Genomic DNA, 12064 nt, shown 5'->3' with positions numbered 1-12064 from the left:
GCTCGGGAGCGGCCGCAGGTCGGTATGGCGGCTGCCGTTTCCAGTCCGGAGGTGGCTGCTGAAGGGCAGGAGCCTTTGCTGGGTCCCGGAGGGGCGGAGGAGGAGGAGGAGGCGAGCAGGTGGGTTCCTTCCTTCCCACGGCGCTCCGCGCTGAGGCGACTCGCTGCGCCAACAGGCGCCTGCTGTCCGTCCCGCTCCGGGACGACGGCGCTTGCGGCTCCGCGAATGACGGGGGCTTGGGGAGACACCCCCACGGGTCTTGAGAGGAACCGCCCGTGGGTGACGAGCCTCTCTGGCCCCTGCGTGGGCGCTTCACCCCGCAGGGAAAGGCCGAGCCTGGGGGAGGCTGCCGGCCGGGCTGGTTCTGTCTGTGGGAACAAAACGCACTCGCTTGGGAAGTTTCTGAAAAAAACCACAAAAATCGATTATTGTGGTGCTGTAATCTATATATTTAATAGCACTCTTCTTGTGGAGGCAGCAGTCGATCGCTTGGGGTTTTTTTTTCCTTCTGTCAAGAAAACAACAGCATCTTGAATGTGCTGGGATAGCAGCTGCTGTGGTCTTTGCTGAAGTGTTCTCATACTTGAAGTGTGCTGCTTGATTTAACTAAAATATTGAAAATAACCTAACATAACATGCACATAGCATATACAAGAGTTTGACAGACTTCTTCCTATGCGTGACAGGCAATAAGATTACATTTAGAAACATTGTTTATATGGTTAGAGTTTCACTGAACCAGGGCACTTCAATGGTCTAAACATTTCTGAAGAAACAAATGTACAAGTCATGCTGTGGAATAGCTATATTAGCTTTAAAATTGTGTATATGCCTAAGGCCTAGGTAAACAGTGTTTATAAACTGTGTTCAGGCATATATAACCTAGGTCTGCATCTTTTGGACAGAGATTATTTTGTTTACAATACTTCAAAATCAAAACAAGTGAGGAACCCTGAAATGTTCTTGCATCTGAAAAAGTACGTGGGTCTCAGAAGGTGCTTATGAATTTCAGAAAAATGTATTAGTGCTCATCAAGTTTGTAACTTCTATTGTAAATTTTTTTGCAGCCTTTACAATCTTTAGCAATATTTTTGACAGACATATTTTTACATTTTTTTAGTTATTTCCTCATGGTAAGAACAGACTGGCCATACCTTTTTAGTCTTATCAGTAGTTGTTCAGATTTTGATTTTTTTGCTTTACAGTCACAGTTCTGAGGAGATATCTAGGGGTTTATGGTTTAATACACACTTCCTAAAGCCTTTACCTGAGATTTGTGGTGCTTCAAAGTGTCTGTGAAGAGTTTGCAGGATTGAAGATCTCTAGATAAAGAGCTGTTTGTGTAACACTTGAATGCAATGGTATGTGATAGCATTTGTATTAGTTTTTTGATTTGTCAATCTAGTATTTTTCAGTGAAAAATAAGTTTGCTTCTAAAATAATTTGTTTGTATTCTTTACTGTGTAGAAGTCCATTCCTGCAAAACAATTTACACAATTGTGCTGAGAGGCTTGTGAAAAATGTTTTCAGTGTTCTGTGGGAACAACTAGAAGAGAGTCTGATAATGATTTATTTCTCTCTTGGCTTTTGGTTGAAACCAGGGATGTTGTGGAAACACAAGAGCACTATAAGAGCAGGTGGCGGTCCATCTGGATTATGTATCTTACTATGTTCCTCAGTAGTGTAGGTGAGTAAACACAGGTGGATTTCAATGTTATTTGCTTGCTGAATACATTTTGGTATGAAAATTATATGGTTTTTGGATTGCAACTACATAGCTCCTGTAATGCTACTGTTCTTTTATAACCTTACAAAGCTGCATTTTCTGATTCTTTAAAAGATATCATGAGCAAATCAAGCAGAAAGTTACATTTAATAAGATAAATAATACTCTGTTTTGAGACTAAATGACTATTACCTAAGTCTTTGTTGTATGGCTTTGTAATAGTTTGGGGTAAAAGATAGTGGCAAAATAAGGTTATTGCTCAGAACCAAGCAAAACAAATGTCACACTTTTATCACCCAGAGTGAAACTACTAAGGAATGAAAATAGAAATAATGCTGAGTTCTTAAGAGGTATGATCTTTGTAGAAATATATGTTATCTATTTCAAATGTGTGTGAGAGCTTGTTTTCTCCTATGGGATTTTACATCTCCAATGCAAAACAAACTAGTGTTTCTTTCCTAAATAATTGCCCCTGGAAATGAGAATTCTGTTGATTTTTGACTTCTGATGATTTTCTGTGGGCCTAGAAATGATCTTGAAAATCATAGGATACTTCAGTGATTTTTTTTTTTTTTTAAACTTGCTGAATTAAAATATCTTTGCTAAATTAATATAAGTATGTCAGTATATCAAGAAATTCTTTTTTGCTCTGGGAACCTTGTTGTCTTTCCATTGAGAAGAAAAATCCCATGTAGTTTGCTTGGCACATCAGTATTCTTTTCATAAGAGTTTTTTTGTTTAGTGTGTACAGACCTATAAAATGTCCTTTTAAAAACAGTTCCTCCTGTTAGGAGGAATTACCACTGCTTAAGCAAGCACATAATACCTAGTTTTTTGAGGTGATAGACTGATGTGCAGTTTTAGACTGTAATACGCTTAAGAGCAGAAGAATGAACCTGTAGCAACTGTTTCAGTAAAGCAAATTACTCATAAACATGGCAAGTAAAGTAACTTCAATTGTGTTTTTACTGCATTACAGGTTTCTCAATTGTAATTATGTCTGTGTGGCCATATCTCCAAAAGGTTTGTAAATATGTGTTGTTTTATTTAAAAATTAATAAGAACACAAAACTCCTGCTCAGAAAGTATGTAGTACAAAACTTGCCATTTTATTTAGGAAAGAGAAACAGTAAGGGAAAGTGTGTGGTTATATGAGAGTTTTATTTTTGCCATCCGCTTAGCTTTCATTATTTGATGTAAAATCAGTCAGTTGATCTACCGAATTGATCAAGGTACATCATAATCCAAACATGTTTGGTTTTCCAATATTATTTCACTGTTTTCTTGGACAATGAATCAATAAAAACAATGCATTTGTAGTGTTCAAACATAATATACAAGACTTGTCTGCATTTTGGAACAAAAAAAAATGGAGCTGATGGTAGAAGTTGCTCTGGAAATGTCAGATTGTTGCATGTAGACCTTCTTGATATTCTTAATAAGAAATTGCCTGTGTTCCTGGATAGTGCTTTTAATTTGTTGTTGTTTTGGTTTGGTTTTTTTCTTTATTACATTATTGTTAAAAGTGGCATAAATGGTCTCTAAAACTTTAATCTGCTCTAGGATTTTACTACTCCTGGAATTGTAGAGGCAGTTCCAGATGCAAATGTGAAAGAACTTATCCTGGGCAGGGTCCTAGAGATACTGTTAAAATTGAGGCTGGTGCTGAATTCTTGGAGAAGAGAAAATGCATCATCAGCCTTGTAAATCTGGACAGACTCAGACGTGTGCAGAGATGATTTAAATGATTCCTTGTTCCTGGCCTGTAAACTGTCTACCGTGCTGCTTAAATTATGTCTATGGTCTATAACATCAGCAGTGCGGTATGAGAACTGTTTGAATTTGCTGCGAGCCATTTCCAGTCTCAGAAGCAAAGCATATTTTATCGGTTTGGTGCATTGCTGGAGACAATTAGCCAAGTTGTGTTGTCCCAGACAAAGTGCTATATGAAAACAACAGCTTCAGAGAGCACAAGTGGAGTGTTTCTGTAACACCATGCAATGCTATGCAGACGCACTAACATGTAGCGATAGCTTAGGTTTGACACTGTGTTGCATAGTGCCATCTACTCTCAGAATTAATTACATTGCAGAGACTTAGATATTTCAGGTACTGATTCTAAAATGGTTTCAATGATATTATAAAATATTAAAATTCTTTACTCATATAGTTGATTAATTTGTTTCTGCAGATTGATCCAACAGCAGATGCGAGTTTCTTGGGCTGGATTATAGCTTCATATAGCATTGGCCAAATGGTCGCCTCTCCCCTCTTTGGCTTCTGGTCCAATTACAGGCCAAGGAGAGAACCTCTTGTTGTTTCAACTGCCATTTCTGTAGCTGCTAATTGTCTTTATGCCTACGTCCATGTACCTCATTCGCACAACAAATACTACATGCTGACTGCACGTGCTCTTGTGGGATTTGGAGCAGGTAACCCCAGCGGAACGTATGTTTCTGAAAATTAATTATTTCCGCATCTTCTATAAGATAGTTAACATGATATTTTAGTACAAGATTTACCATTTGGTACCTGAAAATGTATTACTTAATGAAGCATAGACTCAGCCAATTCTAGATTTTAATAAAATTGATATTAATAAAATTTTGTAATCATGCAGTTGTGTATGAATACTAGAGGGAGTGCTGGCTTTTATTTTCTTGTAAAGTATGAAAAAAAAAAAAAAAAGACTAAAATATATGTACCTGGATAATTTAAGGACATAATTTAGTATTTACATGAACACTTCCTTGGTTTTGTTTTTTTTAAGGAAATGTGGCTGTAGTTCGATCGTATATTGCGGGTGCCACTTCTCTTAGAGAAAGAACAAGTGCCATGGCCAATACCAGTGCCTGCCAAGCAGTTGGCTTCATATTAGGACCAGGTAAAGCATATCTTCTTTCCTCACTTCTCTAATACTTTTTAGGATGAAATTAGGCATTGGAAATAGGAAACCTCAGCAGCTGTATGTTGGGGATTTTAAGGCATTTGTTTGTTAATAGTATCAAAACCAAATAAATGGGAGCCACTCATATGTACTTGTGTATGCCCACATAAATGGAATATTCCAGTCTAAAGAAATTCTAACTTTTTGTAGTTAAAAACTAGCTGGTTTGGACTCCTGGCTGTAGGAACAAGAAGTTCCTAGATACTTTCTTGTAACTGATAAGCACTAAAGAGTCTACGACCAATTGCTCTTTATTCACAAAGAAAGGAATTTAACATTACTGTACTCACACAAACATTTCCACCTTTCCAAAATGACTGAAAATTTCAGTGTCTCACATTTTGTAGAAAATGACATCCAACAGGTCTTTCTGATCTTGTAGTATCAATCACATAATCTTCATATTGGCAAAAAAGTTAAGACATAGCACAGATATTACAGAAAGCTAAGGGAACAAAGAGCTCATGGGGTCTTGGTTACATCAGGGTTACCTGTGTCTTCTGAGATGTTCTATCTGCTTCAAGGGAGAAATGTGCTTATTTGTCTTGTGTTATAGAAAGGGAACAGCAGTGTTGTCCTAAACAGCCTCTACAGATTACTTGTCTCCTATAGCTGGAGGTTAAGATTATCCAATTAGTACAGCAGAAATGCTTTGTGTATAATAATATGATGAGGTGAATGTTTAAGGCTGAAAGATTTTTCTCTATCTGATTATTACTAGTGCTGTTAATAGAGCATTGAAGTGTCTATAACAACAGTCTGCACTTTTTGTGTGATTTACATAGGGTATAAATTCAACTAATTCACTTTCCTAATTTGTTATGAGATATCAGTCTGTTTCCTAACTAGTAGTAAGCAGATGACCTGATCTTATCCTCTTTTGCTCTGCACTGATGTAAACATTGATTAAAAAAAAAAAAAAAAAACAAACACCAAACAACAACAACAACAACAAAACCACAAAACCAACCAACCAAACAAAAACAACCCAAACTTCTTTTTTCCCTAGCTTGCCCTTAGCAGGAGGGATAGTCCAGTCCCACGACCAAGGTTTTCCATGTAGGGGGAAGAATAAAAAGAGTGAATCAACCATCTGCACATGATCCAGAAATTTAACCATTCGTACACTCAGAATTCAGTTCCTGTTCTTTCAGTGTTGTGCTGTTGCTTATGCAGTATATTTATATCTAACCAAATAGTGTTCTGGGTAGTTGAGATCCCACTGGTATCTGTCAGTTTATTTAGAGTAAGATTCTCAAAATGTAAAATGTTTGACAAGTGTAATGTTTAAATTTCACTTAGCAATTAGAACAACTTTGCTTATCCAGTTTTATGTGTTTATTTGATGTGTTCTTATATTAATGATTCTCAAGATGTTCTTAATACAATTATGTTTTTAAGTTTTTCAGACATGTTTTACACTTATTGGAGAAGAAGGAATAACATGGAAATTAATTCGTCTTCAGCTAAACATGTATACGGCACCAGTTTTATTTGGAGCTCTCTTAGGAGTAATTAATATTATTCTCATCTTTGCCATATTCAGGTAATCAAGTCAAAAAAGAGAAATATTCTACCTGTTTTAGTGGCTGACTTGTAATGAATAATATGCTGCTCAGAAGGAGGAGCACTTAAACTATAAGCTGTTATTTACTTTTTAGGGTTTCTACCTGCTCTAATACAAGTCTTTTTCATTATGCTGATAAATTAAGTGATGTAACAGCTAGAATATAAACTGATGAAAAAAGTTTGAGCTTTTAGATTATTAGCTTAGCCTTGGTTTATTTTTAATGTTGATGGTATCTGCCCATGTTTTTATCTGAAGAGAAATAAGGTTAGCTTGTCTGTAGGGTTCTCACTGTCTGTGTCTTTCTCTTAAGAATCCCGAGGAGGAATTTTTATGCATTATGTTATTGGTCGCAGTGAGGAGAAGAGAGAGATTCACACAGATATGTGATATTCACCTGCTAGAATATTTTCTTTCTTGAATATGATGGTGTTCACTGCAGTCAGATGTAGACTACACAGATGATGTTTAAAGGAGCTGGGAATAAGTAGAATCTAAGATTATGCCATTTAGAAATATTTTAGTAGAAACTTCAGTCAATAGTAGATCAAATAAATATGTGTATTAATTAAACAGTTCTACATTTCTAGAGAGCATCGTGTGGATGACATGGGACGTCAATGCAAAAGTATCAATTCTGAAGGAGAAGGTATCTGTTTTCTTGAGAACTTATCCTGTGATGATAGTTTTGAAGTACTCTCTTATTACATGCAAGCATTTAGAAGTATTCTAAAGTCTGATGGACTGGGAACTCCAACTGGAAAATAGACTATGTCTCTTTCTAACTGGTCCAGAAATTACTTTGTGTCCATATGTGTCCCTAGTCCTGTCTGGCAGCAAAGAAGTAAAATCTGTATGGATCCTTCTAGATTTTCACCCTGGAACTGTCTCTTCCAAGAGACAGGATTAAGTGAATATGGACATCAAAAAAATATCCCTTAACTTCTACTCTCTAGCCATACTTCTGCTCTGTATCATGCTGAGTAATTTTGTTACTGCATATCAGCTTTCCCCTACAGCATCTTATTAAAAGACATATGTTATATAAGTAAATTTGGTTGCTGACGCTATAGTAATGGCCACATACAGTGAAACAGCTTATCTTCAATATATACCCTTTTTGTGCCCTTTTATATACCAAGATGTACCCTTTTTGTACACAGTTCAAACTTTTTAAATGTTGTGAGTGCTCCTTTTACTTGAAGACTAAAAAGTATATGAAAGATTATCTTAAACCTCTTTTAAAATCTATGGAAGTCTCCAGTTTCAGTATTGTATTTGTTTTCTGTTTAAAAAGGGAGCTGTATGTGCATACCACACACAGGTGTTCCATGTATGGAAATGCTGTGCTGGGGTTAGAGGAGCAAAGTTGTACACTTTTGACCTTGACAGAGGAACAGAAAGCGTTTCTGTTTCCGTTGTAGAGACATTTAAAGAAGTTTGCTTATTTTGCTGTGACTCAGGATTTGTCAGTCCCAGCATTACAGCAGGACAAAGGATGGTATAACCAACTTGGAAATAATTCTCCCTTGTTGTCAGAGAAATTGAAGTTTCAACAATTGCATTTTGATGGAAGAATGTTATACATAGATTGTCAAAACATAGCTGCTTAGCTGCCCACCAAACTGCATGTTTAATATGTAACAGAGTAAGGAAAGCATTACAGTTTGTAACTGGTGGTGGTATAAAAAAAGCTCAGTTTACAATTTAGATGACTATTTTGTTTTATTGCAGGAAGTGGTGGTGTGGATCAGGACGCAGAAGGAAATGTTGACCATGTTGCTGTGGTAGCAATCAATTTTCTTTTCTTTGTCATCTTGTTTGTGTTTGCTGTCTTTGAAACGTAAGTTTGCCTATTTTCTCTCAAAATACTTAGACATATAATGTAGTTAAACTGGACGTGCACGTAAAAGCTTTTCTGTTGCACTCATTTTCTTAACTGTACTCTTCATTAATAGAAGTGCAAACCAGAAGTAGCTTAACTTGGGCTACCTAAAATCTTTGGAGAAACTGTCTTCAATTGAGTACCTTGTTCTATACTTTTTATTCTAATTTTGGGTAATTTCTTAGTATGATTCTAATTAGCCCCAAAAGCTCCAGTGAAGCTCTTATTTCAGCAATTATTTGATATAGTTAATCTAATTGTATCTTTAAATACACTATTTTACATGACTTTTTTTTTTTTACCTAAAGAGATGTGTTATTCACTCCCAAATTTTCTGTAAGAAAATAAGTAAAATATAACAACATTAACTCGGACTGAAGTATTTTTTTGATTTATAAAATACCTTGAGGATATAAGATTTATTTTGAAAGTTTTTTTAACTGTAATGTAGCTAAAATTTCTTTTAACAGTATGTGTCTGTCTTAATTGCATTGTGTTTAGAAAACTGAGTTTCTAGAGACTGTTGCCAAAACTGAAACAGTCTAAATATTTATTAATTTTATACTAACTGGATCTGATTTTCCTTTATCTTTCTATTACTCTCGCTTTGCTTTAACTCCATCATCTTTTTGTAAACTATCGGAAGTAGATTAAGCATGCTTCAGTGTATGGCTGATGTAATGCAGTTGCAGATTTTGTCTAGTGGATTTATTTTTAATAAATGATGCATAACAGACTTAGTTTATAACTATCTTGTGCTTCCTGATATGTCCATCAAAAGGAAAGACTTATGTAGCCCTGTGCTTGCTGTTTGGGACAATATGTATATGGAAATGGCTGTATAGAAGAAGCTTTTTTGTTAATTAATGTCCTTTTTTTCCCATGAATTTAGTATAGCAACTCCATTGACAATGGATATGTATTCGTGGACCAGGAAACAAGCTGTTTTTTATAATGGAATAATCCTTAGTGTGGTTGGCATTGAGTCAGTTATTGTTTTCATGGCGGTTAAAGCACTATCTAAAAGGTAAGTTTTGGAGTTTATTGGTATTTTTTTCCTTATGTTATTAGCTAAGTCTGAAAAGCTATATGGCAGGGCCAAATCTGCATTACTGAAATCCTTTACTTGCTAATGAATTTGGGCTTACTATGACAAAGAAGTAGATCCGATTTTGACAGAGCCATGATGCTTGCTGTTCTTTATTCTGTTAATGTAACCACCTTGCTTATCTGTCTTTAACCCTTGAATCACAAGAAAAACAGGTTTTAAGATACTGTGATTTTGCAATTTTTGTTGCAGGTGTTTTGGTCAGGCACCTTTTCAACAAACTAATGGGCTGTGTCATTAGCACCTTCATAAATTTTACTTTAATTAAATTATATAGTTAATTGTGATTTCATTGTTTGATAGGACTGGTGAACGTGCCATACTCCATGGAGGCTTACTGATTGTCTTGGTTGGATTCTTTATCTTACTGCCTTGGGGGAAAAAACTGCCAAATATTCAGTGGCAAGGTATAATTCAAGTCATGCTAAACTATTGTCATAATGTTTTGTTGAAAGCTTTCTACTGTATTTTTTTCTTAATGCAATGCATAACTTATTGTTACAGAAATAAAGAATAACTCAATTCCCAGAACTTCCATTGACACATTAATGCCTTTCTGGACTTTGGAAGCGATGGAGCCTCCATCCAACCACACAGTGGAACCCGTAGGCTGCCCCGTCACACAGTCCTGGTGCCTGAATACTCCTATGATCTATCTGGCCCAGTATATCAGCTCTGACATCCTAATAGGATTGGGCTATCCAGTTTGTAATGTCATGTCCTACACTTTATACTCAAAAATTCTAGGACCAAAGCCTCAGGTAAGCGTGATATCTGAACAGTTTATTTCATTTGCTCTCTAAGACTTGCACCCTCTTTATTAGAATAAGTGATCTGGCTAAAATTCCTTTAGTCATTACCAAAATAATAGTACATTTCAATTGGGGCAGAAGCTTCCAGGAACTCTAATATTATTTAAAATCCAAGGCAAGTTCCCTAGAGGAATGAGAAAGCAAAGATTGTACTACAATTTATGGCAAAACTTAACCATGTGAAAGTTTCAGAACAACTAAGGCCAAAGCTTATGGCTTTCACAACTGTGCTGGAAGAGTCGTTTTTGTAACAACCAATTATATATTTAGAATATCAGTTTGGAAGAAAGTTCCACTTACTAAGTATATTATAAAAAGACTACAAATGCTGTGATACCTCTAAGTTATTGACATTTTACAGTGGTGAAACACATAGCAAGCTCACGTTACTGCTTAAAAAAAGAGTCTTTTTTTTCACCACTTGCCTTATTTTTTCCACATTATATTTTGCTATAAGAGCCTAAAAGCTTTGAGCCATAATGCCTTTTCATTAGAAAGCTGTGGAGTATATAGCTCAGTGAAGCCTTTAAATTAATGCTTGGAGAAGCTGAGCAGTGCTCTTAGAAACTAAGTATCTGAATGCTTTACAAAAGATCACTTAAAACACTTCTAAATTTTCTAATGAGGATAATTGGTGGGAATTATTGGCTAGCTAAATAATTCCTGTGTCACTAACACAAGCTTTTGATCTTCTGTAGGGTGTCTACATGGGATGGTTAACTGCCTCTGGAAGTGGAGCACGAATACTTGGGCCTGTCTTTGTGAGCCAAATATACACTCACCTGGGACCACGCTGGGCATTTAGCTTAATCTGTGGAGTAGTTGTAGTCTCCCTCTTACTCTTGGAGATAGTATACAAGAGACTTATTGCATTTTCTGTCAGATATGGAAGGATGCAAGAACAGAATTGTTAAATGAGTATTTTAAAAAGCAACAACAAAAGTAAACTGAAATAATACTTAGTTTATTACTGCTTTTTAACAAGGAGTACCTAACCAATGACCTTGTTGGCTGTATGCTAAGAACTGTGGACCTGTACTTACACACTGACAGAACATGTAACTTGGTCATATTTTAACCGATGTTTACACCTGCTGCAGTAGAGCTTTTCTGTTCTGCTTTCCTAGCAGCAGCAGAAGGGATGTGAACGAGTTAGGTCAATGCAATGGCACATTTGAAGTGTGTATAGTTCAAATGATGTGTCTGTGTACTGAATGCAGCTGTGAAGGTCACAGGTTAAGTGCGTTCTTTTCAGAAAGAATGAAAATAAATATTATCTTGATTCTGTGAATCAGGATTAGTAACTCTTCTGTAACTACAAGATTAGTTGAGCTGCATGCACTTTGTATGAAAACATAATTTCTTAAGTGAACCTCCTGATGTTGTTTGCTAGCTTGTAAGCACTGGTTAGTACAAAATGTCTCATTTTGGAAACTTACATATCAATAACAAATCTCCTCCAGGATTTAAAACTAAATGTGACAGAATGGTAGAGGAAGGTGGGTGCCTACTTCACAAGCAGTTTATTTGGAATTTGAGTATTTAAGTTGGTTAAGAGCCATTGAAAATCACAGTCTCAGTGGTTGTTACTTGAACTACAGGAAATCATATGTGCAGTTTTTCTTCTACTGTTTTGCCGAGTGCCTTTTTGTAACAAGAAAGAGAACCTGCACAGAGTTGAATTACATACAGTTCCCAGAAGGAAATACTAAGCAAGATAGTTTACACTTTGGTTTGTCATTTGTGAGAAGGAACCAACTGTGCTGAGTGACCATGGTTGGTGAAGTTAAAAAGGAGGAAACTGGCTCCTGGTGTTGACTGTTATGTGTAGACTTATTTTTTCTGATAATACGGTACAAGAAACAGGAATTTACGATGTTTGAATAATTCAGTGTTTATTTTAAAACGTGAAAGAATAGATTTCCTTCATAATGGGGCCTAAAATCATCTGTATGGATTGATCTGTTTCAATACTACTGAGGAAAAAAAAATCTGGAATAACTCCAGTATGAGAGTTGT

The 12064-nt window shown here is 36.1% G+C and overlaps 1 protein-coding gene across 2 annotated transcripts; it reads left to right on the top strand.

The window, feature by feature from the left end:
• The first annotated feature begins 9 nt into the window (after nt 1-9).
• MFSD8 (major facilitator superfamily domain containing 8) lies at nt 10-12064 on the top strand. 2 transcript variants are annotated; one of them, XM_080343305.1, is made up of 12 exons: nt 10-119; nt 1602-1687; nt 2706-2749; nt 3918-4158; nt 4497-4610; nt 6075-6219; nt 6831-6889; nt 7975-8083; nt 9018-9152; nt 9537-9640; nt 9738-9994; nt 10744-12064. In XM_080343305.1, exons 1-12 carry the CDS (start codon nt 25-27, stop codon nt 10957-10959), a joined length of 1605 nt encoding a protein of 534 aa, XP_080199431.1. In that variant the 5' UTR covers nt 10-24; the 3' UTR covers nt 10960-12064. The 2 variants fall into 2 exon arrangements, with proteins under 2 accessions (XP_080199431.1, XP_080199432.1); XM_080343306.1 differs by lacking the exon at nt 10-119 and adding an exon at nt 2054-2076 and having other exon boundaries at nt 1599-1687.

Source organism: Nesoenas mayeri (genome assembly GCF_963082525.1).
Source record: "Nesoenas mayeri genome assembly, chromosome: 4".
Lineage (NCBI taxonomy): Eukaryota > Metazoa > Chordata > Aves > Columbiformes > Columbidae > Nesoenas > Nesoenas mayeri.
Note: the sequence above shows the minus strand (reverse complement) of the source record. Positions and strands in the feature narration are given on the sequence as shown.

Bases quoted from the DNA above. Each gene is read 5' to 3' on its own strand.
- MFSD8 (XM_080343305.1), top strand. From the start codon at position 25: ATGGCGGCTGCCGTTTCCAGTCCGGAGGTGGCTGCTGAAGGGCAGGAG. The intron at 4,611-6,074 runs GTAAAGCATATC...TATGTTTTTAAG, and splicing joins TGGCTTCATATTAGGACCAG to TTTTTCAGACATGTTTTACA. The intron at 6,890-7,974 runs GTATCTGTTTTC...GTTTTATTGCAG, and splicing joins TATCAATTCTGAAGGAGAAG to GAAGTGGTGGTGTGGATCAG.